The sequence below is a fragment of the Bos javanicus genome, chromosome 14 (assembly GCF_032452875.1).
Source record: "Bos javanicus breed banteng chromosome 14, ARS-OSU_banteng_1.0, whole genome shotgun sequence".
Classification (NCBI taxonomy): Eukaryota; Metazoa; Chordata; class Mammalia; order Artiodactyla; family Bovidae; genus Bos; species Bos javanicus.
In genome coordinates, this window is record NC_083881.1 from 2,790,274 (window position 1) to 2,817,465 (window position 27,192).

A 27,192-nucleotide genomic window follows, 5' to 3' on the forward strand; every position below is an offset into this window, starting at 1 on the left:
CTGATGAGAAGAGGTCATCTGGTTAAAATGCTTGTCATGACTTCTGTGACATCCCGAGTAGTCCCTGAACGTTATTTGCTATCATCATCATCGTCGTCGGGATGATGTTAAAAGCCTGGACATGTAGCCAGGCTGCCAGTTTTTTTTTTTTTTTTCCTTTAATCATTAAACTGGGGCAATGTTAATACCAAAGCCTCCTGCAGCCTGTTGATCCTGGAGCTTCCAGCCTGGAAACTGGCTGCCTACTGCTTATTCTTGCTGAGTGTCATCCTCCTACTCTGTTGAATATGAATAATTACGCTCTTGTTCTCTGATTATTATGTCGATTAAGAGAAACGGTGCCTATAAGGTGCATGCTAAGTCCTAAACTCAAAATGAAATTATTCTGCTTCTGTCAACAGTTGTCCAATGAGAATGCCTGCAGAAAGTTATTGAACTCCTGAGATTCAAAGTACAATGGAACTTTATTGTTTGACAGTTGTATATTTTAATAAGATAGACCCTTGAAAATCTCAGCAAAACTTGTGTATGTGTACCTTGCATTGAACCACCCTTAACTGAACCAAAAGAATTGTATCGATTCCTTTGTGTTCTTTTCCTCATGAGCTTAATACAATTTTAAAAGATCAATTTATGAAATTTTTAGAAAAAAAATCTCTGTAACTTTTGTGTAAGCAGATATTTTATAAACAAAACACTAAAAGAATTTCCTGAAAAGAAAAAGATAAATAGGACTGCATAAAAACAAGATACCATTAAAATTAGAAGATTGAAAAAATAGGTTTTTAAATTATCGTTAAAATAGTGAAAGGCAAGCTATAGAGTGGGAGAAGATATGTCTTCACTAAGTCTAACAAAGGCCTCACATCCAAAATTTGTAAAGAATACCTACCAATCAGTGGGGTGGGGGCAGACAGACAGCTTGGCAGGAACAAAGGACAAAAGGCCTAACAGACACTTCACTAAAGAAGATAACCAAAATGGCCGGCTGCCAGGGACATGCCCGTTCTTGTTATTACTGACTGAAACCAGGGTGCGCTCTTGCAGTGAACATCAGGGCCACTAACACGGAAAGACTGGACATGCGGGGAGAGGTGAGGGATGCGGAACCTGAGCGCCTGTGCGGCTCCCGCGAGTGGAAGTGGAGCGCACTGCTACAGCCCTGCAGCTTGTTTTCCGTCGTGTCTGCTCTGCACAGCATGTGTGTTGTGGTCCAGTGATGTGTTGCTGGTGTACCCCCAGCAGAGATGCGTACGTGCCTGCGAGAGTGCATACGGGTGGACACACACGTACATACAGAATGAGGTACAGAGACAGCGCTCTGGTGAAATTTGTTTTGGTCATTCTCGAGGTTTGGCTTCGTGAGCAAAATTGCTTTTTTAGAGGACTATAAAAAGTGTTCATAGCATTATTCCTCATAGCCCCGAGGTGGAAAGTGCTCAGCAGCCTTCAGGGTAGCGTGGATGAGTCACTGGGGTGTGCTGCACAGTGCAGGGCTGGCGTGCTGCCGTGAGCAGGAGACGGAGCAGTCTCCTGAAGGGAGCAGACACATCCTGTGTGACTCCAGGCAGGGAGAGCTCGCCTTCAGGCGCAGAGCGTGGTGCTGCCCCCCGGGCGGTGGGGCTGGAGGGACTTCGGGCGCCCTCTGGGTATCTCGTCAGGTTCTGTCTCCTGCGGGAACCTCGGGCTGTAGCACACTCACATGCACATTTTATTTTTTTATTTTTTGCAGCAAAAGGAAACATTTACAGATTATATTTAAACTTATTTTTAGAGTAATATTTCAGTAATTGGCAGTGCCATACTCAATATTGTTTGGACTGTGAAAAAGAAATGACCTATTTCTAATTGTTTTCCTTTGTTAATTATTTTTTAGATATGAATTGAGAATTCGTTATTTGCCAAAAGGATTTCTAAACCAGTTTACTGAAGACAAGCCAACTTTGAATTTCTTCTATCAACAGGTATAGAAGAGTGCTTTAATACATTTTTTTCCTTTGTTTCTTTGAATCCTGTTTATTTCGTGGTTTTGTTTTAGAACTAGATTAAGCCTAACATTTGGGAGAATATAAATTTGTCACTGTATGGCAGTGAGATTCTTATACCTCATAAGAAATTAGGAGTTTTGTTACTTTGTGAATTTTTGTATACTTGGGCAAATCTTAAGACTTATTTTAAGTAGAAACAGTAAGTCCTAAGTGATACAACCTTTGCTCTGTCTTTAATTCAAGTATAATTATGGTGCCTGAATATCAAGAAACTTGTCAGATGTTTATCCAGAGCCAGCTGTCCCCATTATAATTTCAGTAGCAGTTTGTGTAAAACCAGAAGTGACTTTTTAAACTAAAAGTAGCTTTCTTACTGCCCATAAGTGTAGAATACATACGCGTGGTGTAAATTCTGAATCCCCTGTAAGGTTTTAGTTAGGCAGTAAATACGCGTGGCGTAAACTCTGAATTCTCCGTCTAGGGGGCTTCCTGTGAGCAGTTGCTTTGTGTTTGGTCCTATGCTGTTGGCAAGCCCAAGTGACGTGACGTCCCTTGGAGGGGGTGCTGGCACAGGGGAGGTGTCGAGTCCAGGCGGCTCCCTTGCCAGATGTCGTCTAAGGAACTTTGTAGCTGAGGAAGAGATGAGCTTTATAAAACACAGTACATTGAAATCTGTGCTAAAGTGGTTTGAAAGGAAATGGGCGAGAGAGCCGGGACCACACCGTGTAAGGAGAGGTTTTAGGTTCTCTCCTGCAGATTGTTGGGAGTATTTATAGAATTTAAGTAAGGAATGTCTTGATCGGAATTTTTTTTTTTTTTAAATAAGCCCACCCCAATATGGTGGCAGTACTCGGGGTGGATTGGATCTTAAAAAGGCTGCAAGCAGGTTGGGGGCTCTTTAGCTATTTAGGCAAGAAGTTAGAAAGTTGGGAGGTAGAACGGTGTGGTAGTAAGCAGATTTAGTGGGTGGATTTGATGGACTCAGAGACTGAACAAACTGGAGCAGGAAAGTAAGAAGGAAGAGGCTGATGGGTTTAGATAGGCGACATACTTCTGTTCTTCTCTCTTGTAGATGATTTGAATCACTGGTGTAATTTCTTTGAAAAATTAATCCACCCACTGAAGGCATCTGTGACTGCTTCAGTGACATTGATTCCAGGATGCCTGAGACGGGCCTAAATAGCTCTCAGTTATTCCTTTTTATAATTTCTAGGCTAACCTGAAAGTCAGCAATGTTTTTGTTCCTTTCACACTGTTACTAGGTTGTCCTAGTTTTTCCTTTCAGAAGCCTTTGCTTCTGTGTATATGATTAAAAGCTAGCACCCGCGCCGGCCTATCCCAGATTTTCCCTTACTGATGGGACGTGTCTCAGTGCAGTCTCTGTGACTCAGGTGAGTGGTCCCTGTAAAGCCCGAGGGGTGTGAGGCGTCTTGGAGGTGTGCCGTGCCGGTCATACATGTCACAGCTCCATGATGCCAGGTGCCTCCATGAGTTTCTTCACGGGGTATATGACACCTCCTGAAGAGAGTCTTTATGTTGATGAAATGAGACCCTACTGTCTGCCACCCTGGAGTTCCGGTCTGTAGACAGGACCCAGCTTTGAGGACTCAGCACATCACGCACGAGTCCCGATCTGAGTGTGCGCAACTTGCTGTGGGATGGGACACACCTCGTCCTGCCCGTATGCTCCGCATGCACACCTTCCCGCCCCGCCACCCCCCTCTGCTTTCATCCATTCCTAGAGTTTCTCTTCAGCCTGAGGTGAAGTGAAGTCGCTCAGTCATGTCCAACTCTTTGCGACCCCATGGACTATGCAGCCCGTGGAATTCTCCAGGCCAGAATACTGGAGTGTGGGTGGCCTTTCTCTTCTCCAGGGGATCTTCCTAACCCAGGGATTGAACCCAGGTCTTCTGCATTGTGGGCGGGTTCTTTACCAGCTGAGCCACAGGGAAGCCCAAGAACACTGGAGTGGGTAGTGTATGCCTTCTCCAGCCAATCTTCCTGACCCAGGTGTTGAATTGGGGTCTCCCGCATTGCAGGCGGATTCTTTACCAACTGAGCCACAGGATAGCTCAGTTGGTAAAGAATCCTCCTGCAGTGCTGGAGGCCTGGTTTCGATCCCTGGGTTGGGAAGATCCCCTGGAGAAGGGAACGGCTACCCACTCCGGTATTCTGCCCTGGAGAATTCCATGGACTGTATAGTCCATGGGATCACAAAGAGTTGGACACGACTGAGCGACTTTCACTTTCATCCTAATAATTAGTCTAGTCCCAGGTGGCTCAGATGGTAAAGAATCTGCCTGCAATGCAGGAGACCTGAGTTCAGTCCCTGGGTCGGGAAGATCCTGAGAATTCTTTTGTTTCATGTATGCTTTTATAATGTCCTACCAAGTACCTGTGATTTACAGGAAAATAGAAGCTAATGCCCCTTTCCTGTGTTGATGGCCGGTGTTACTGCTCATCTCGGCCCGTGGATCAGGCTTAACTGATGCTACGTGGGGCTAGGTAGATGTGCCGAAATTACCAAGATGGAAGAAAAAAGAAAAACGCTATGATTTGTCGGAACTAATGAATTGGCAAGAATACCAAGAGCTTTAAATAGATTCAGATTTGTATGTGACACCATTGACATTGACAGTTTTGTAAGTTAAGTTGCATACTGGCAGTTTCATAAGATTGGAACTAATAATTCCACTTCGGAGGATTCATTCTAAAGAAATAAGATGCACCTGTGTGCGTATGTGCAAGGGTGCTCATGGGCACATGTCAGTAACAAACAGGAAATTGGGACCGTTGTGTGAGCTGTGCTGACTCTTATTCACAGTGGCGTGTTTTCTTGCATGTGTTTTATGAACCTGGTATTTTGTTGAACTTCACATGTGGGAATCTTTAGGGTCTACACTGGGAAATAGTGAACACTTCTGAGTGTTTTTTGTTATTGTGTTTTAAAAGAATTCAGTTTATTTCAGTTCAGTTCATTCGCTCAGTCATGCCTGACTCTTTCTGACCCCATGGACTGCAGCACACCAGCCCTCTCTGTCCATCCCAGAGCTTACTCAGACTCATGTCCATTGAGTCGGTGATGCCATCCAACCATCTCATCCTCTGTCATCCTCTTCTCCTCCAGCCTTCAATCTTTCCCAGCATCAGGGTCTTTTCAAATGAGTCAGTTCTTCACATCAGGTGGCCAAATTATTGGTGTTTCAGCTTCAACATCATCCTTCCAGTGAGTATTTAGGACTGATCTCCTATAGGGTGGATTGGTTGGATCTCTTTACTGTCCAAGGGACTCTCAAGAGTCTTCTCCAACACCAGAGTTCAAAAGCATCAGTGCTTTGGCATTCCACTTTCTTTATAGTCCAACTCTCACATCCATGCGTGACCATTGGAAAAACCATAGCCTTGACTAGATGGCCCTTTGTTTGCAAAGTAATGTCTCTGCTTTTTAATATGCTGTCTAGTTTGGTCATGGCTTTTCTTCCAAGGAGCAAGCATCTCTTAATTTCATGGCTGCAGTCACCATCTGCAGTGATTTTGGAGCCCCCCAAAATAAAGTCTGTCACTGTTTCCACTGTTTCCCTATCTATTTACCATGAAGTGATGGGACCAGATGCCATGATCTTAGTTTTCTGAAAGCTGAGCTTTAAGCTAACTTTTTCACTCTCCTCTTTCACTTTCATCAAGAGGCTTTTTAGTTCTTCTTCACTTTGTGCCATAAGGGTGGTGTCATCTGGATATCTCAGGTTATTGATATTTCTCCTGGCAATCTTGATTCCAGCTTGTGCTTCATCCAGCCCAGCGTTTCTCGTGATGTACTCTGCATATAAGTTAAATAAGCAGGGTGACAATATACAGGCTTGACGAACTCCTTTCCTGATTTGGAACTAGTCTGTTGTTCCATGTCCAGTTCTAACGATTGCTTCCTGACCTGCATACAGGTTTCTCAAGAGGCAGGTCAGGTGGTCTGGTTTTTCTTTATCATTTATTATTATTTTGGCTCTTTTATCAGAATAGAAAGAAAAGAATTATGTTAAGATTTTCTCTGTATCAGTTCCATCCCATGAAAGAGAAAGAAAGCTTATAATAAACTACTGTAATTTTATTATTCCTGTTTTGAAGCCTTGCCCAAGCCCCTGCTCATCACGCCCCTTATTTTGGGTGGAGTCGTGAGGAAAGCGACGTGTCAGTGAACGTAGAGTGCCGCTTTCCTGGTGGGAGATCAGTCTGTGGATGCACACGGTTACATTTAAAGATGTCCTAAACGTGACTACAAGTGAGACATATCACAAATGAGCCACTGTGTGCTTTGACCCATTTTAGAACATTCTGAAAGATATTAATCAGCACACTCTAAAAATAAACTAGAATCTTGTTATAACCCTGTTCACTGTAGAGCAGGAGTCTGAAAAAATAAGTTTTCTTGGCTGCATGGCATGGCATATGGGATCTTAGTTGCCCGACCAGGGGTCAAGCTCGTGCCCCTGCGCTGGAAGTGTGGATGCCGAACCCCGCCAGAGATTCTCTGATTTTTTTATTGTTTATTCCTAAACAAATAATTTTTTGATGCCAAAGCTGATGACTTATTATAAAGCACGAAAGTATGTTTTGCCTTGAATTTGAGTTTTTCCTTTGCCACATAACATTTTATTCTTCTTTATCTCTCTGACTTGTTAAAAGTGTATTTGACTGGCAACCTTTTGCAAATTGTGGTGGCCATTAGTTTGAAGGGCCATGTCCCTGTTCGGTCAAGAAGTTGTTATATTAACTAGGTTTGTATCAACAATGCTGATGTCATGTCGGACCCATTTGGCACCGCTGACACCTTGAGCTTCTGAGATGCCTGCGTCTGTTGTCACTGTTTCTTCCTACAAGTATGTTAAGATTTAAAATGAGTGTATCCATTTAGTGGCTCTTAGAAAACATTAAAGGTAACAGAACTCGTGGCTTATTTGGCAAGAAGAGTTGCAGTGGGAAGCTTTATGGTAATTTTATGGTTTAGAACCTAAACTGCAGAAAGGTGTGAGGGGCCAAGACACACTTGTTTTGTTGATCAACCTTTCTGATATTTTTACTCCAATTTTTAGTTTTTACACATTTTTATTCAGATAATTATCAGAAATGATTTTGTTAACTGTACTTTCTTGGCTGTAAAGCTTTCTGTCAGTTAAAACATTTTGAAATGGCAGCTGCAAGTGGGAAATTTTATTTTAAAACGTGAAATGTTCAATGTGGCAATTATCAGCTGTCCTGTTCCAGAAAGAAGTTAAAATTAAATAGAAGTCTAAGTCTGACTCATTAGAAGATATATTTTCTGTACGTCTTTAAGTAGATTTAATAACGTACATTTTTTCCCTGTTTTTCCACTCCTGTTTTTGGTGATTAACAAAGTTTTATCGTTGTCGTTAGGTAAACTCTGTCATGCTTATATTGGGTTGGCCAAAAGGTTCATTTGGTTTTTTCCATAAGATGGCTCTAGTAGCACTTAGTAGTGTTTAACTTCATTCAAAAAAGTTTTGTTATGTTATATGTGACAGCTATCATATCAGCATGCATTTAAAAAAAGATAACCAAATTGGTGAATTTTTGTGTACCCATTTTAATATTGAATATAGAAGAAAAAACAACATTTTCAGCATGTTATGCTTTATTATTTCAAGAAAGGTAAAAATGCAACTGAAGTGCAGAAAAAAATTTGTTCAGTGTCTGGAGAAGATGCTGTGGCTGATTGAACGTGTCACAAGTGGCTTGTGAAGTTTCTTGCTGGAGGTTTCTCGCTGGACAGTGCTCCACGGTCGAGTAGACCAGTTGAAGTTGATGGTGATTAAATCAAGACATTATTTGAGAGCAATCAATGTTATACCACATGGGAGTTAGCTAGCATACTCAAAATATCCAAATCAAGCATTTAAAGTCAGTTGTACCAGCTCAGTTACGTTCATCACTTTGTGTTCGGGTTCGTTCGGGTTCCACATAAATTAAGCAAAAGTAACCTCCTTGACCGTATTTCCACGTGCAGTTCTCTCCGTGTAATGAAAGTGTTCCATTTTTAAAACAAATTGTGATGGGTGATGAAAAGTAGACACTGTACAATAATGTGGAATGGACAAGATCATGGGGCATGCGCAGTGAAACATCATCAACCACACTAAAGGCCAGTCTTCATCTAAAGAAGGTGATGTTTTATATATGGTGGAATTAGAAGGGAGTCTTCTATTATGGGCTTCTTCTAGAAAACCAAATAATTAATTCCAACAAGTACTACTCCTAGTTAGACCAACTGAAAGCAGCATTGGACAAAAAGCAACCAGAATTAGTCAACAGAAAATGCATAATCTTCCATCAGGGTAACACAAGACTGCGTGTTTCTTAATGACCAGGCAAAAACTGTTACAACTTGGCTGGAAGTTCTCATTCATCTGCCGTATTCACCAGACATTGCATTTCCATTGATTTCCATTTATTTCAGTCTTTACAAAATTCCCTTATTGGAAAAAATTTTAATTCCCTGAAAGACTGTAAAAGGCACCTGGAACAGTTCTTTGCACAAAAAGGTAAAAAGTTTTGGGAAGATGGAATTATGAAGGTGCTTGAAAAACGGCACAAGTTTGTGAAATAAAAGGGTGAATATGCTGTTCAATGAAGTTCTTGGTGAGAATGAAAATGTGTCTTTTAGTTTTAGTTTAAAACTCAAGCACTTTTTTGGCCAACCCAATACTATTCAACCCATATTTTTTTGTGTATCTTCTCTATATAAGACTTTACAAATAGGAAGCAGAAATGATTATTCGATCAGTCACTCTTCCTTGCTGGTATTTTTAGCTTGCCTTTAAACGACTACCTATTATTTAATAAATGCTATGTGAAATGACTTAGTGAGTTGTTGAAAAAGCATTTGACTTATAAGATAGCATAATTCTTTATATATTTTTTAAGCTTATGTATTGAAGAGAAAGATCAAAGAATTTGTTTTAGTTGAGAACTGCCTTTGAGTTCCTTTGTACGCAGACTCTCCACCCTTCGAACTGGAAGAACACAGGGAGGAGTGCTTGACGGTCGAGCCAACTTGGCTGACGACCTGGGATCTCTCAGGTGGCGTAGCCTATGAATGGTGATGTGCAGCAGGCAGTGATGGTTCTCTGCACGTTGGTCTGCCCTCGGCCCCATCTTCTTTACACACGCCACTGAGGACTTTCAGGTCTGTGTGATAAATTCATGTAGCTGACAAAGCATTCAGAAGAGACCAAAATAAGACCAAAAAAAATCTCATGAGGTAGCCAAAGCATTGATGTGGCGCATGAAATAAATCATGGAGTAATTTAGGATTAGATGGAGAAGGCAATGGCACCCCACTCCAGTACTCTTGCCTGGAAAATCCCATGGACGGAGGAGCCTGGTAGGCTGCAATCCATGGGGTCGCTAAGAGTCGGACACGACTGAGCGACTTCACTTTCACTTTTCACTTTCATGCATTGGAGAAGGAAATGGCAACCCACTCCAGTGTTCTTGCCTGGAGAATCCCAGGGACGGGGGAGCCTGGTGGGCTGCCGTCCATGGGGTCGCACAGAGGCGGACACGACTGAAGTGACTTAGCATAGCATAGGATTAGAATTTTTTATTAGTAATGTGAGAGGTTTTTATAGTAAAACCTGTGCTTAATAAGATGAAAAAGCTCATGAATGTAAATATAATACTTGCCCACAGAAGGAAGTCCAGATACATCCTGTTTTTTAAGTAGGAAATTGACATCAACATGGAAACAATTTAATACAGTAAACAACTTTGAAAGGTCTTTGCTTGGAAAAAACTTGCAAATTTGCTGGATTTGGAGTTCGTAAACAGTAGTAATCCGTGGTATAAGAGGAGAACACGATGGAAAGCAAGGGGTAAGATGGAGTAGGAGATCGTGTGAAGCCATTGTGTTAGACTCTGGGCTACCGGGGCGATGCGCTGTGGTCCTCACTGGTCATTAATCTTCCTTCTGGTGGAGAATGTCTGCACTTTCTCAGAGTTCACAAGGAGGTGTAGGTACACACTGCAGCTTGAGTAGTGAGGGTCAGTGGATGGGTTTTGAGTTTTAACTTTAATGCTTGCTGTGTGGCCTTGAGTACATTAATTTTGAGTAATTAAGTTTTCTGGTCTTCATGTATAAAATAGGACCAAAGCCTGTCTTAAGAAAGAGTCATTGTACAGACTACAAATAATGAATCTAAAACAGCGTACTACCTAGCCCCTGAATATAACACAGTACGTCTGCTGTCACCGTCAGTCTTCTTAGGCCCTTTCTAAGGCTCTAAATTGGGGATTATAGTACTGTCCTGCTCACAGTGATGCTCTGAAGATTAAATGAGAGTCATACGTAAGTCTATCTGACGTGGCAATGAGTATCTTTACTCGAAGCAAGTATATATCACACACATGTAAATCTTCAATGAATTGCACTTATTTCACAAAAGAAAGCAATGAATTCTGCCGGTAGTTAGTAGGAGATGAAAGTTAGTCAAGAAATGCTTTGTAAAGAAATGAGCACTGAGTGTTAAAAACCCTACGTCTTGCAGAAAATTTCACGAGCACACAGCATCAGGTTGTGATGTGCACAGTGGTTCAGAGAACACACCCTCTGGAGCTGGGGAAGGGGGAGGCTCTTCTGAGATGGCTCATTCCACGTGGATCAGCACGCCTTGCAGAGAACACAGACTCAAACGGACCTCAGGCCGTGGGCACGCAGCTCTCAGTCAAGAGCAGTAGGTCATTGCTGTAGGAAAAACAACTCTCAGAAGTTTCAAGTCATGTTTGTACATAAAGGGGTTTTCCATAAAGATGGTTGAAGTAATTTTCCCTCTGTTTTTTTTCCAACTAATCTGAGTGTGCTTTTGATGAATGAATAAAACATGTGATTACACTTTCCCACCTTTGAATAGCGTTTGAAAGTCCTAGTAATTTATCTTAAGGCAGTTTTGTAACCGTGTGTTTTCTTCAGCGTGCAGTTGATGCTCTGCTGTGGTTGCTTCCAGGTCTGCACCAAACCGTAAACTGAGAGCCCAGTGAACACATCGCTCTGAACAACTGTGGTGTCTCTCTAACTCACATAGATACTGTTTTTATCTCTTCATTTTTTTGTGTTCAGTAATAAAACTCTTTATGAATTCAGACTTATTTTTTGCTGTATAGAAGAAGCCAGCTGAAGTGTAAATAGAGTGATTCTAGAATCAAAGCTTTTTACTTACTTTAGTGAGATGTTGAGTAATTCCATTTCCATTGATTCATTCCATTGAATCATAGTAGGCATCATTAAGTGCCTGCTATGTATAAGGAACAGAAGTGATCAATGCTTGTAACTCTTTCATGGAAAATAGCATTCACACACAGAGGTATCCACATCCCAGTTTGATGACTTTATTCTTTCATTCATGGGTTCTGTCTTCAGTCAGTCAGTATTTCTCGACTACCCAGGTGTGGGTGCTAAGGCAGAAAACAGAGCAGAGGTTTCAGAAGAAATGGTGTTTAGATCAGAGCCAGGTGGCTGCCTGCTGCTGGTTGAGCGGGCCTCGCTCCCGTCCTGGGAGAAGGCGTGAGTAGGTGAGCACAGCCGCCCCTCAGGTTCTAGGTGCTGGAGCTTTAAAGAGAAGACTTTCATTTTATCTTTAAGAAAGGGATGTGGCAGGTTGACTGGAGAAAATACGCATCTGTGTGTTGCCAAGCTTCATGGGCAGGCATCGCAGAGCTTCCAGGCAGTTTCTGGTGCCATTTGAGGTCTGTCATCATGAATTTAAAGCCAAACACACAGCAGGGCTTCTCTAGTTGCTCAGCAGTAAGTGTGCAGAGGGAGAGGGCGGTGGGCTTCAGTGTTTGCTGTTTTTACCAAGCAGTTAAAGTGAAGGGGTAAGGGAGATTGGGGAGCTGGGGGTCTTCTCAAGGGGACTTATCATGATGAATTGTCAGTACGAAGTGGACGGAGTAGTTAACTGGGGAGTAGAAATCTTTTGAGCAGGTGAACTGACAGGCTGGGTAGCAGTCGTAGAGGAAGAGGATCTTTGGAATTTTTCCTAGAGCAGAGATCAGCACTCTTTTTTTTCTGGAAAGGGCCAGAGGTGAATGTTTTAGGATTGAGGCTCAAGAGGCAAAGTGGAGGGTATCCTGAAATACTTGTGTAACGAGACAAGACTGATTTACACTGAGTTCTGTACTGGTGATATTCATAATTTAATAATGGAGTGCAGTTTTTTGTAAGATAGGCCTACTAACGAGAAGAACGAGTTCCTTGTGAGGGGAGAAGTAACATTTCACTTAACTGAGGTTCAAAATGAGTGCTCTCTGCCATCAAAGTCAGTTGCAGATGTTGGTCTCCTGATGCTCGTCTGTGAGATTTTACGTGTCTCATCTTTGAAAATACTTTCACACTGATAAGCACCCTCAGATACTGACCTCAGTCCCTCATAGTCATTGCTCGGAAGACAGCTGTCACTTTCTGTTAGAGCCTTCTCTTTATGTCCCACTTCAAGCACCAGGTTCACGAGTTACAGTTGATGGTTAGGTGGAAGCATGTCAGTTGCAGGATTCAATGGATTTTGAAACAGTGTCAGATTTCCTTGCTCCTGTGTTGAGGTCCAGAAATGCTGCTGGGGCTGCGTCTGAGTTCAGAAAATTTGAACACAAGTTTGCATGGAAAGGGACCTTCAACAGCATGAGGGGGTACAGAGAACCGCTTGATGTTCCGTGATTCGGATGACGTTCAAGTGCTCATGGGTGATAAAAGTTCTTCATAATAGAAGACTGACTCACTGTTCTCTGACATTGCTCATTGTACACCCAGCATCAGGGATCATTATGGACACAGTGCGTATGAAGTGTGGGGACGATGCCCGCACACATTTACTAGGTCTGCAGCATACTCTTACAGTGACACTGTTGTACCCATTCCTTTCTGTTGTAGGTGAAGAGCGATTATATGTTAGAGATCGCTGACCAAGTGGACCAGGACATTGCACTGAAGTTGGGTTGTCTAGAAATACGGTAAGAAGATGACTAGACATCAAGGTCTTTATTCAGCAATGTTTTCCTTTATTTCTAGGTATTTTCCTTTTCCTCGTAAAGATTATCAATAAAATACTGAATAAAAACTTTGGTAAAATTTAAGAATATTCTGAATTAGGTTAAGTTGCTAATTCTAGAATCTTTTAAGATGATATTTCATGATAGTTAGAATGGAATGATAAGAGCACAAGTGTGTAAGCAAGTCTAAGGCTGAGCTCCCCAGGAGAACTTTTTGTGATGAAGGAAGTGTCTGAGATCCCCGTGCCAGCCACTAGCTGAGGCGGACACTGAGTACTCAGACGTGCAGCTTTACTGCTTTAAACTTGAACGTGAACCATCACCTGCGTCTAATGGCTACCATTGTGGGGAATGGGAAGCTGAGAATGCATTTCTTATTTCTGTTAGCATTTGTCATGTATTCTGTGCCACCATTTTAAACTTTGAATAAAAGAATATTTCTACCTTTGTCAGCTATGATTTTAATTAAAATTTACCCCAGGCTGCCAGTTTAAGATGAGTTGGTTAAATTACCTAAAACTTGATTATGTGTACTCAAAACAGTGATACTTTTCCCAGGAGATCCCTGTTTTTTATATTGTATAAAGTTATGAAATAACAGTTCCTGTAAGACCCACAGATCATTAAGTATAAGTGTCAGCAGCTTCATGAACGTTTGTTTTCAACCTTAATTATATATCCCAGGGGCGGCGGAGGGGGTGGGGGGCGTCTCTCACTGGTCTCCTTTACAGTTTTCTCTTGGAAAGCGAACTTGGACCCTTTCCTTCAGTGTGTTAGCTGATTGCTGCTGCCTAATGGAGGACGAGTAATGTGGAGACTCAAGTCTATTGTTTCCTGGTAGTTTACTGTCAGAATGTTTGTGACTGAGCTGCGCAGTAGTTTTTAGTCATTTAACATCGCAGACGCTCTCCACACAGATCTGTGAGTGTCTCTCTTCTCTGCTTCAGGCGATCGTACTGGGAGATGCGCGGCAACGCCCTGGAAAAGAAGTCTAACTACGAAGTGCTGGAGTAAGTGTGGCGTTAGGTCTGCCCGTGCATGTTCAGAGCTGAGTCGTTTTTCAGACTTAGATTTTACTACTTTATCTTTACTTAAAAAAAAATCTATTATTGAATTCTTGATGACATTAATCATTAATTGGGTTAGCGAACATTAAATTTGTTGATAAATGTCTTAAGACTTGTTAACAAGTCTTTGGCTTGTTAACACGTAAATAATAAACTTTTCTGTCTCTGTAGATTTAACCATATTGGGATGGAGTTTCACTTCTAATTTATACTGAATTATTATTTATAGTCTCTAAGTTTATTAAGTTTGTTTTTCTTTTTTGCTTAGTTAAAATATGGGAGTTATTTGTTGCTCGTGTATCAGAGTATTTAGGATAACTGAACGTTTTTCCAGTAGTGAAATTAGTGGGCATTAGACTGTTAGATTGTTTAAAATGCATAACGGACAAAGTGGGGCTTATGTCTTGGGAAGCTGAAAGTTCTACAAATTGTCTGTTGATAATTAATTCAGCAAAAGTTTTTGGTATTTGTTATTTCCAGTTTTATTTTCATTAGCGATGGTGCAGCTTTTTGCCAGCACCTTTTCCTGCCATATTATTACTGAAATTCTTGTGCTGTTTGGAGGATGTTACTGCAGTGAAGTGAAAGGCTGTCCATAAGACTTGACATGGCAGGTCAGCCAAGCTGTGTCACACTGTGAAAATGTAATCTGCCATCATTTTGGAAACAAGGTTTTACAGGGGAGATATGCTCATTTAAAATAAAAGTAGCAGTGAATGTTTGGGGAACTAGTCTTGAGCAGATAGAACCCTGTGAGATGATAGCTTGTGGTAGTAGCTGGGATAGTTATCTTGCAGTGCCTTTTTTGTATCAGTTGTGACAAATGAGTTAGCACCCCGAGCAGTTTGTCTTGTTTTAGTTGGAATTCATCACTTGACTTCTGAACCTAATATATTAACATAGTGTACTAAATATTTGTGGTTGTGTGTTTATGGATACACATGTCCCATATGTTCTGCCTCTTAACAAATTAAATAAGGACAGATAAGGATTGTGCTGTTTATTTCTTCAAGCTTTTCATGCCAGCCATTTTGTGTTCTGTATCTGACAGTGACTTTGGGGGGCTGGACTGTCTCGATCTGCTTCCTGAAGCCCCCAGGTGGCTGCTGAGGGGGCTCCAGCGGCGGTGGGGATGGGGGCTTCCGGTGAGAGCCAGGGCGTGAGTGGCACAACTGGACGTCCCGGTGCCTGCTCAGCCCTGGCGCCGCATCCCCGCCTGTGGCTGCCTTCCGCCCCCAGCTCTGTGGGGTGTCAGGAGGAGCCCTGCGGCCTGCTTGTGTCACTGTGTTGGCTGGACTCTGTCTTGTAGCTCAGCCTGTCTTCTAATAAAAGGACCCTTTTTCTTAAAGCACATTTTTTAGAATTTCTTTTTTAATGTGTCTTTGGAGGTGAAATTCTGCTTTTATCATCTTGTCATTTCCTTTATTTTGCCTTGTTCTTGGAGGGTAGCTTTACTCTATTCACAGTTCAGTTGCTCAGTCGTGTCAAACTGTTTGGAACCCCATGGACTGCAGCATGCCAGGCTTCCTTGACCATCACCAACTCCTGGAGCTTGCTAAAACTTTTGTCCATCCAGTCAGTGATACCATCCAACCATCTCATCCTCTGTCATCCCCTTCTCCTCCCCCCTTCAGTCTTTCCCAGCATCATGGTTTTTTCAAATGAGTCAGTTCTTCGCATCAGGTGGCCAAAGTATTAAGAGTTTCAGCTTCAGCATCAGTCCTTCCAATGAATATTCAGGACTGATTTCCTTTAGGATGGACTAGTTGGATCTCCTTGCAGTCGAAGGGACTCTCAAAAGTCTTCTCCAGCACCACAGTTTAAAAGCATCAATTCTTCAGCACTCCGCTTTCTGTATAGTCCAACTCTCACATCCATACGTGACCACTGGAAAAACCACAGCTTTGACTATATGGCCCTTTGTTGGCAAAGTAATGTCTCTGCTTTTTAATATGCTCTGTAAGTGGGTCATAACTTTTCTTCCAGGGAGCAAGCGTCTTTTAATTTCATGGCTGCCATCACCATCTGCCGTGAATTTGGAGCCCCCCAAAATAAATTCTGTCATTGTTTCCATTGTTTCCCCATCTATTTGCCATGAAGTGATGGGACCAGATGCCATGATCTTAGTTTTCTGAATGTTGAGTTTTAAGCCAACTTTTTCACTCTCCTCTTTCACTTTCATCAAGAGGCTTTTTAGTTCTCCTTCACTTTCTGCTATAAGGGTGGTGTCATCTGCATGTCTGAGGTTATTGATATTTCTCCTGGCAATCTTGATTCCAGCTTGTGCTTCATCCAGTCCAGCATTTCTCATGATGGTACTCTGCATATAAGTTAAATAAGCAGGGTGACAGTATACAGGCTTGACATGCTCCTTTCCCAATTTGGAAGCAGTCTGTTGTTCCCTGTCCAGTTCTAACTGTTGTTTCTTGACCTTCATACAGATTTCTTAGGAGGCAGGTCAGGTGGTCTCTTGAAGAATTTTCCACAGCCACAGAGTCAAAGGCTTTGGCAGAGTCAATAAAGCAGATGTTTTTCTGGAACTCTCTTGCTTTTTCAATGATCCAGTGGATGTTGGCAATTTTATCTCTGGTTCCTCTGGCTTTTCTAAATCCAACTTGAACATGTGGAAGTTCATGGTTCACGTATTGCTGAAGCCTGGCTTGGAGAATTTTGAGCATTACTTTACTAGCATGTGAGATGAGTGCAATTGTGTGGTAGTTTGAGCATTCTTTGGCATTGCCTTTCTTTGAGTTTGGAAGAAAACTGACCTTTTCCAGGCCTGTGGCCACGGCTGTTTTCCAAATTTGCCGGGATGTTGAGTGCAGGCCTTTCACAGCGTCATCACTCTGTTTGCAACTCTAGTCTAACTGTGGTCTTTCCTCTGTTCTGTCTTCTGCTGCGGCCGTTGAAAGGCCCGTGCAAGGCTGTGGTCACGGTGAGGCCGGGGGTGGTGCTCTGTGCTCGCTGAGGCAGTCCTGCCCGGGGATGGGTAGCCAGGCATCTGGCCGGTCGGCACCGTCCTTTCTACTGTGTTTGTTAGTAGCCTGGAGCCACTTAGAAGTGTGAATGTTTTTTCTTGGTATGGAAAAGAATTATACAGGAGTGCAGAATGTTACTTGTTCTTTATTAGTTTATTCTGGGTTCTGTTTTTCCTTACCCATAAGGAGAAAAACTGAAATAGTCCATATAGCTTCTTGGTTTCTGCCAGAAAATTTATGGACAATCTCAGTAATTTATAACATAGTGAACCTTCAACTTTACCACATTTCAAAATAGCTATTTTCAATTATGCAAAAAAAATCAGCCCAACTTTGGAGAGTGGGAAATGTAAAACTTTCTGTACTTTTTCTTTAAATCATCCAGAGAGTTAATCAGTGTTTTTTTCTATGTCTTTCCCACTCTGGAAGAACCATGGTGCCTTTTCTGTAGGCAGAGGGGAACCCCAGCTCCCAACCCCAAAACTTGGCCTCCTGGGGTCTCACAGTGCAAGGGCGCATTCTGGAGTGCACACAGATGGTTCTTTTACTTATGTCTCTTATAAATCACAGACAGGAGTCAGATGGGATGTGTTAAGAAAAATGTTTTGTTATCTAGCTGAAAAATGGCATTGCTAACGATGACAGATGAAACCAAAATAAGCTAATAATACAGTGTTAGAATTATGGTTCCTAATGTAACATTGTAGAAGGAAGACTTACGTACCGATGATTCTTCTCCACAGTACAGAATTGTACTGTGCAAGTATTTTAAGTAAATCATGTAACTTTTCAGTTCTGCTCATTTCCTTATGAAGTGGTTTGCTCTTTAAAGAAAGGTGTCTTGCTGTAGTTGTTGGTGTGACTGTCTCTCCTCTGTTAGAGTAAGCTGTGTTGATGTAGGGAGCTCCTGGTGTTTCTGGCACTTTGCAGAATATTAGATATTCTGTTGCTATTTCCTCAGTGAATTGATTTAAAATTAGCTGAGGTTGATTCTAATGGTGCGTTGCTTTCATTTCTTTTTTAATTGTCCTTCTTGTCATTGGTGATCTAATGCTTTCTTTAGTTGGCTGTGATAATATATTGATGAAGGGAAAGCTCACAGATTTGGCATGAATTGATTGACAGTGGCTTAACCAGGATAGAAGGTTATTTCTCTTTGTGCCAGGCAATCAGTGTTCCTTATCACCAGGGCGCCAGGCCCCTTGAATCTTGCCAGCCATCCATCATCCATAGATGCCACCTGGTAGCCTAGGGTGAGAGGTTTGTTAGGAAGCAACGACAGTTTCTCCTAAACTTAGAGAATTTTAACATTTATCCATTTGTAAAAGACTGTAAGGTATCGTTTTAGAGGTTAAGGGACCTTAGTAGTATTCTTAATGATACTCAATTCTTGAGAGTTTGGGGATGAGGATAAGATAGGGATACTGTATGATAATCTGCATTACAGTTATATTTTAAAGTTGATTTTGGTTTGCTTTTTTGCCTGAGCTTTAAATCTAAGAGGAATGATGCCCACGAAGTATTAATTAAAGCAACAGACAAGGTCTGAATCTTCTCAGAAGTAGTGCCAAAGGAGAAACAAATTAATTCCTTGACATGAGAATTCATTTATAATAAGCTTAATGGCTTCCCTCATAGCTCAGTCGGTAAAGAATCTGCCTGCAATGCAGGAGACCCCGGTTCGCTCCCTGGGTCGGGAAGAACCCCTGGAGAAGGGAAAGGCTACCGACTCCAGTGTTCTGGCCTGGAGAATTCCACGGACTATACAGTCCACGGGGATGCAAAGAGTTGGATACGACTGAGCGACTTTCAATTTCACTTTCACTTAATATGTGTGAATAAGGTTTTTCCAGCCTTGGGCCTCCCAAAGCTGGCCCTGGCCTTCCTCGTCTCCATGCATCAGCCTTCCCCGTCCCCATGCATCAGCCTTCCCCTATCACCTTTTCCTGAGCACTGCTTTGCATCCAGAGCACCTCCCGAGTCTGCTGTCCACTCACCCACCTGCCTGTGTCCCCGGTTCTTCCCCATTCCGCTCGCGGCAGCATTAGGTCACACCTGCCTCTGCTCAAGACCACGGCTGGTCAGGCACGTAGACCAGACTCTCACCAGACAGCAGGGGCAACCGTGGTATTTCCAGAGGAGAGGAAGCTGCCCCCATAGGGTTCTAGGTCCCTAACACCTCCTCGTTCCTCTCAGCACCACTGTTGTCAGTAGGAGTTAGTGGGCCCCATGTTACATGTAGTCATGTAAGGTCGACAGGCATTAAGTCACAGCCCTTAAGATCCACCAGGCATTAAGATCCATCCTTCTGCAAAGCCGAAATTCCAGGGCAGAACTCTCTGCATAAAGCAAGTCCCTGACAAGGGAAACAGGGAAGAAAATGCTCTGTGGTGTTAGTTTATCTTTTATGTGCTTATTTTGCCACTTCCCATAGTGATTAGCTCCAAAATCCTTAGAATGCTAAGTTCCTGTCTTGTTAGGAGGCAGCAAGAGAGGGAAGAACTTGGGTGGACACTTTCCCCTTGTTCATATCTGAGAAGATAAGAAGGGGAAGTTATAAGCAAGAGTGATTAGAAGAATGGCAAGCCAAGAGTTATGTGAATTTGCTGATTAGTAAAACCAGTAAACAGTGTGTCATGGGAGCTGAGCAAGGATTTTGTAAGGATATGCTAAACATCGTCATCGCCATCATCGTCATAGAATAATAAAAGGATATGAGATCTGAGACCAGGACTTAGCAAGGAGTTCGCTGGTTTAGGTTCTAACTAGTAGAGTGTGAAATAGGGGATTAAAATGTTTGGATATGCAGTCAACCACATAAATTCTGACTTGTTTTCTGTGGTTTTGTTTGTAGTACCTGCTCACTTATAGTTAAGGGTGAAGTCATCCTTGTTTTATTTTTTTATATTTTATATTCATTTTATTTTTTTAATGTAAAAGATACTTATATTTCACTTTTGTCCATGATCCTTTTATATCTTCTATGTCTCCTGATCATCTTTCATGTCCAGAGGCTTTGCTTTATCTTACTAGCGTGATTGCCACCTAGTGGCCAAAAAGCCTGGCTCACTTATATCCAAAGTATCAATAAGTAGAAACTTTGTTGTTGCTCAGTTGTGTCAGACTTTTTGTGACCCTATGGGACTGCATCTGGCTCCTCTGTCCTTCACTGTCTCCCAGAGTTTGCTCAGATTCATATGCCATCTGTGATGCCATCCCATCATCTCATCCTCTGTCGTCCCCTTCTCCTTTAGCCTTCAAGTCTTTCCCGTGAGAAGGATCCATTCTCTCACCTGTTTTCTCGGTCAGAATGCCGTGAGGCACTTGTTATTAATGGTTGGTTTTGTAGCCTGATCTAAAGAAAATCACTGGGACTTCCAACATGTCCTCACGTTCAGTTTTTTGACCTTAGGCCAATCACTTAATTTCTCTTTTTGTTTTGCTTTCTGTGTGAAACTTAGATTTTAAACATTGACTAATGTTTATTTTTAAGGATCATCAGATTTTAGGATTAATCTAAGGTAATTTAAGCATCCCTGGTATAACTCAAATCTTTTTCTAATCAGGCCAGCCTACTTTCTGTATAAATATAGCATTATCCAGCTGGAATTGAGGTTTATAAGGCTAACTTTCAAAGAGTGTTCAAAAAACTGCAGTTTATTTACACATTGTAAAAGAGGCAATATTTAGAGGGTTTGTAATAGTTAAGGGTTACAAAAACATTTTCTGCCTAAACCAACTTGTCTCAATGTTTTCTGCACACATCTAGAAAATTACTTGTCCCAAGTGTTCCATGACTATGCCAGTCATTTGGAGCTTTAATATATGTATTTCCTTCTTGAATAATGTGTGGAAGGATAAATAAACTTCTTTTATGTTCTTGCAACAGTGTCATTATATGTACTGATTTGGTGGTATTATTTGTTAATTCACTTCTTTCTGTATTTCAGGAAAGATGTTGGTTTGAAGCGGTTTTTCCCTAGGAGTTTACTGGATTCAGTCAAGGTAATTAGCATCGTCTTTATCATACTCAGATGACCGTGTTAGGCAGATACCTCCCCCGTGCCACGTGCTCTTCCCTCTTACCTGTAAAAGTCTGAACATAAGAAGCTGACAGTTACTCTAGTCGTATTCATGGGAAGTAGACTTTTAAAGGTGGAGCTTTCTCCCAGAAAACCGTGGTTTTGTGTCTTGATTGTGTGTGCACTCAGTACAAAACCAGGAGCGTTGTGTTCACAGTGGTGAATGCATCACCTCAGTCTTCACAGTCTCAGTTTCAACTCAGAGAAGTAAAGCAGCAGCACGTGCAGAGCCACAGGTGCTGCTGTGTGTGTGTGCGTGCTTGCTTGCGTAGACGTGCACTCTGAAGGTCTGTCTTCTCTTGACTGGGAGACGCTCCTTCCTGTTAGTAACTTCTTGCAGAATGCCAGCTCCTGCCTCTGTTTGCAGCTCCCACCGCAGGGGAGGGGACATCGGGAATATGATGTGTGGCTCTCCAGCCCTTCCAGAACACGGTCGAGTGCATTGTGAGAATAGAGCTTTGTGTCAAGTTAGAGTCCAGCTCAGAGGAGCTCTGCCATTTCTTAGCCTCATGATTTGGGACCTGGTTTCTTATTTCCACAACAAAGGAAATAGGGTAGGTAGGATTGCTGTGGCTTTTTAGCACATCAGTGTGTGTGTGTGTGTGCATGTGTGTGTGTGTGTTAGTCGCTCAGTTGTGTCTGACTTTGTGACCCCATGGACTATAGCCTGCCAGGCTCCTCTGTCCATGGGATTTCCCAGGCGTGAATACTAGAGTGGGTTGCCATTTCCTCCTCCAGGGAGTCTTCCTGACCCAAGGGTCACACACACATAACACAAGCACCTGTCGCAGTCTAATTTATAAACTCTGGAACTGTGGCTGTTGCTGCTGTGACTTTGTGTCACAGAGGTCACCTTCCACGCTGGAGCAGCCGTGTGGACACCATCCCGTCCACTGACGCCCAAGCACAGTGGTTCAGAAGCTGGCTCTGGAGCTGGCCTGCGTTGGTGAAGGTTCTGACCTGACACCTTGAGTCGCATGGGGCTCAGTTTGATCTGTAGCTTGAGGCCCTAGCATGGGCACAGAAGCTTGCCCTGTGCACCCGTCTGCCCTTTGCTGGGTGGACTGGAGGGGAGGTGCTCACGAATGTAAGACACTGTTCTTCAGGGCGTCTGCCCCGTCACTGGACAGAATCTCGCATGGCCCAGTGCAGCCTTAGAAAGCAGGAAGGGGTGTGAAGGTGGCTGGGTCACGTTGGTAGGCCCTCCAGTGGCCATGTGTGCATCCCGGGGCGGCCTCAGAATCGTGCAGAGTCTGGTCAGAGCTGTGTGCAGGGAAGCAGTTACCCCAAGAGGCATGGCTGCTGGCATTTGGGAGTTCAAGAAGTTATCCTGCTTTTAAAATGGGTCCTCATACTCAAAATAGGCCACCCCAGGTGCCGGCCTCAGGCGCTGCGATACACGTGTAGCTGAGGTGAGAGACCCCCGTGACACACCTTGCTTGTTTCTTCCAGACTAACCTATAGAATGGCCTGATCAGTTAATATTTGGTTCTCCAAGAGCCACTTTGTCTTCTGTGCTTTTCCCCTTCATATCTGGATTTCTAGAAGATCCTTTGTAGTTAATGCTGACCCTGAAGTGTCAAAAGTTTACCTTATATTTGATGGAACGAGGCCTGGCGTGCTGCGATTCGTGGGGTTGCAAAGAGTCAGACACGACTGAGCGACTGAACTGAAAGCTATGATTGATTGATTGATGGCAAATAGGATTGGGGTGTATGTGCCTGATTATTAAAATTAATTTATAAGATATTTAAAACTTCTCTCTCTTTGATCTTAGTGCCAGAGGCACGTTTTTAAAAACACCGGACCAGTAAAACTAAGTCAGTCGCAACATGAGGGAACTAACTGTCTACGAAATTGTAATTATTACTCTTCACAAGTATCAGGGAGCTGTGACAGCTGTGGGGGCGGGGGGTGTGCGTAAGTGTGGCGTGGGGTCTGGGAGCAGTGGGGCATCCGTGGGCAGACGGGAGCGTCTCAGAGAGGACCTCCTGGCAGCACTGCTTTCGTGTCTAACAGCTGCGTCAGTGTCGTGTGAGTTGTTTTCTTCAGGGCATGGGGTGGGGCGGTCGATGGGAATTCTGCACTGTCTTTACAGCTCTTCTGTAAATCTAAAATTATGTCACAAATAAAAGAGCCAGATTTCAGCTTATTTGAGTATAATTCACAGTAGAAATCTCATTTCAGGATTAGAAATGTTACGAGATCCACAGTTAAGTATTTGTACTTCAGAGTAATAGAGTGATTTCCTATGCCCCTCCCAGGAGCATTTAAGTTACTCATCATTCCCGTTCCAGTGGTGAGCACAGAAGTACCCGGCTCAGCACTCACTCAGCCTCTGAGTCCTGGCCTCTGCACGGAGAGTGCCCCCTTGGTCTAGACCCCTGTAAGGAGGCTGGAAAGGAGGCATGCTTTAGACACACGCACGTGTGCACACACACACACACGCACGTGGAGGCTGGAAAGGAGGCATTCTTCAGACATACACACGCACGCACGCACACACATGGAAGCTGGAAAGGAGGCATGCTTTAGTGACCCACACGTACACACACTGGAATATGATCAGCTGTAAAAAGAAGGAAATCTTGCCATTTGCAATAACATGGATGGTCCTTAAGAATGTTGTACTCAGTGAAGTCAGACGGAGAAAGTTATATGAAAAGAAAAAGAAAAAACATCAAGCTCCTAGATACAGAGAACAGGTGGTGGGACATGGGGGGAGTGCGATGGGTGCAGGGGTCACCAGGTGCAGACTTTCAGTTACAAGTGAGTCCCGAGGACGTGATGTAAAGCACGCTGACTGTTACTAGCACTGTGTCGCATACTTCAAAGTTGCTGGGAAGCAGGTCTTAAAGGTGCTCATCACAAGAAAAAAAAAGCGTAACAGTGTGAGATGGTGTTAACCAGACATTGTGGCAGTCGGTTCACAGTGCTGATGTGTGCAAGTACTGAATCGTTATGCTGTACACCTGAAGCTAATACAGCCTTGTATGTCAGTTACAACTCAATTTAGAAAAACACACTTGACACGCACTTGTTAACAGACCTAGAGTTGGCATCTGGGAGAGGGGGAGATAACGTAACTCCTCGATTCATGTTTCTTAGTGTATTTTTCTTTTCTGGCATATTTTCTTTAGGATTATATTAACCTTTTCATCCAGGAGGCCCTCAGAGGCCATTGTTCTACTAAGAGCAGCATCTGATAAATGTTGTTCAGAAGGCTGAATAGCAACAATTTCTGATGCTTCATCCTAGTAATACTGCCTTCTCTTTGTGTATGGACTTGTTGAAAACCAACTAGCTGTCACTGACAGATGCCTTGTTTCAAACACAGAGAGGATATTGAAACCCTGTAAATAGGGAGGTATATTTATTAATATCAAGAGATTCTAGGGAGTCAGTTTTTGTAAAACTTTTTCCTCACTGAAAAAGAAGGAAAGAACTGATGCTTTCTAAGACATCCTTCTTAGAAATGAATCTGGGGCTCCTCTCAGACAGCAAGCGTTTTCTAGTTCCTGCCCAGCACTGGTGCTGTATGTGAGATCTCTTGGTCCTCTTGGGTGGCCTCACTGAAGCAGAGACCCTGAGAAAGCTTAGGTACTCCTGACCAGGCGCCCCTCTTGGCTGGCGGGAAGCCAGGGTGTGGCCCTGTGTCCCAGGAAGCTAGCCCGAGCCGGCACGCCAGCTTGTGCAGCCGCTGCTCGCCATTGTGCCTCCCTGCACCTTCGCCTGGCGGCATGCGTGCACAGCGAGCCAAAGCGAGGGCTGGGGTGGGCGCTCAGTAAGCATGCTGCGCTTCCCCCAGGTTCAGCTGGGCGAGCAGATCCGTAAACTATAGCTCGGACTGTCTGCTAACACTGCATAATTACTACTTTCAAACATCTTTGCTCAGTTACTCGGAAGTTTTCTAGCAGGTTCAGTGATCAGGTGTGCTGTTAGTTGACCCCATGCGTGTCCCGTGGCTGAGGGTTTTGGAAAAGAGGACAAGCCATCGACTGGACTCTGTTTGGTGTGGGGCAGATGACTTCACCCCTGCTCGCCAGGGGCAGCGCACGGCCCTTTGTGTCTCTGACATGGGGACACTGCAGCGGAAGTGGCGAGGGGGCGGAGCCGAAGAGGTTGGGCACCTCGAGGGACGTCGGGGTGCAGAGCCAATCAGCACAGTCTTGTTGGCCCGGCCAGTGGGGAGGGAGGTTCTCTTGGCGGCCCATCAGGTTTCAGGTGTCATGGAGATCTCAGGTGGGTGAGTGTGATCCTCCAGAGGAGAGTCAGAGACTGTTTGCACAGCCTCGAGTTAGAACGGTGGTTGGACGCCATCTCAGCCATGGTGAGAGCGGCCCTTTGCAGGCCCTGGGTTTGTGGCCCAGAGCTTGGATGGGTCTTCCCCAAAATGCACTTCCTGGATTTTTTTTGCAGAGCGTCCACGACTGACCACTCACATTCTAGGCAACATCTGAGATTCAGTCCTTGCTGCCCTGGAACTCACTATGCTTCTCCTTGGTTTAGCCTCTGTGGCCTCTTCAGATTGCCTGGGATCCCATCCCTGGCTTGCCTGTCTGAGCCCCGGCCCTGGCTACAGCTAGCTGTCGGCCTCCTGTGCAGGCTTCCACCCACGCAGCTCTCCCGCGGCCGCTTTACCTGTGGGAGCACCTCGGCCCCATGCGCCCAGGACAGACGTGCCGACCCACCCTGCCTCCCTCATGCGTGCCCCCCGCGTGAGGCCCGCCTCCTGTGCGCTCCTGTGACTGTGTCTCCACCACGCCGGGCTGTCTTATTTTCACATGTGTGTGTGTGTGTGCCCCGACATGGGGTCCTCTGCACACTTCCGCACGGAGCCTCCTCATTGCTAGGTCTTCACCTAGTTCTTTCATTATTCCCAAAGGATAATCTCTCAAAGGCTGTAGTTGTAAGGTATTTGATTTCTGTTACCAGACTGCTTCAGAAAGGACGTGTCGACTGCCCGGGAAGTGTGGGGTGTGTGAGGGCTGTCATCCCCCTCCTCTGCCGACCGCAGGAACCCCCGATTCCGATGAGCCAGAGCTGAACTGTATACTTTAAAATAGTTGAAAGTGAAGTGTTAGTCAGTCGTGTCCGACTCTTTGCAACCCCATGGACTGTAGCCCACCAGGCTCCTCTGACCATGGGATTCTTTAGGCAAGAATACTGGAGTGGGTTGCCATTTTCTTCTCCAGGAGATCTTCCCGACCCAGGGATTGAACCTGGATCTCCTGCATTGCAGGCAGATTTTTTTTAACCATCTGAGCCACCAGATGGTGTATTATATGTTGTGTGTATTTTACTATAATTATTTTTTTAAAAAGGACCAGACTCTGATAAATAATGATGTTTGGTGAATGCAGGTGGTATTACGTGGTGCTGGGGAAGAGATGTTCCTGGGTGTTGGGGGTTACTGCTGTGGTCTTCACTTACTGTTGACTCTGAAAAGATGTTTGTGGTTTTATCACACAGGCCAAAACACTAAGAAAATTGATCCAACAAACATTTAGACAGTTTGCCAACCTTAACAGGGAAGAAAGTATTCTGAAGTTCTTTGAGATCCTCTCCCCGGTGTACAGATTTGATAAAGAATGCTTCAAGTGTGCCCTTGGTGTAAGTATGGGGATTTGCAGTAGGGGACTCGGTGGAATCTCTTTGTCTTTTCCATGAATACCTCAGTTTCTGATTGGGATCTAATTTGTCCCGTGTTTAACACGAGAATATTGTACCACTCTACAGTGGGAGAACAATACAAAAAGAAAATATGTCAACGTCAGACTAAAACAGTCCTTTTTTAATAGCTTGCCTGTGTTCATATTTAGATTTATTTTAATCCCATCCCAGTGATTCGTTGATTAACTGTTCTCTCAGGGCTAGTTTACCTACGCAGATAATCTTCCCAAAGAAACTGTTGGCTTGAGGCTCACCGGAATGAGCTCAGTCTGTCTGTCTCTGCTCAGGCTCAGCAGATGCTGCACCATGGAGTTGTACATGCATGTGTGCACGCTCAGTCGTGTCCAACGCTTTG

The 27,192-nt window shown here is 43.7% G+C and overlaps 1 protein-coding gene across 19 annotated transcripts in view; it reads left to right on the plus strand.

Annotated features, from left to right (window-relative positions):
• PTK2 (protein tyrosine kinase 2) overlaps positions 1-27,192 on the plus strand; it is a 192,754-nt gene that overhangs the window by 85,950 nt on the left and 79,612 nt on the right. For all 19 annotated transcript variants that reach the window (XM_061438488.1, XM_061438469.1, XM_061438476.1 and 16 more), the window contains 5 exons: positions 1,877-1,964; positions 12,919-12,998; positions 13,985-14,047; positions 21,033-21,087; positions 26,637-26,777. In XM_061438488.1, coding sequence (XP_061294472.1) covers positions 1,877-1,964; positions 12,919-12,998; positions 13,985-14,047; positions 21,033-21,087; positions 26,637-26,777 — 427 coding nt within the window. The remainder of the gene's footprint in view (positions 1-1,876; positions 1,965-12,918; positions 12,999-13,984; positions 14,048-21,032; positions 21,088-26,636; positions 26,778-27,192) is intronic.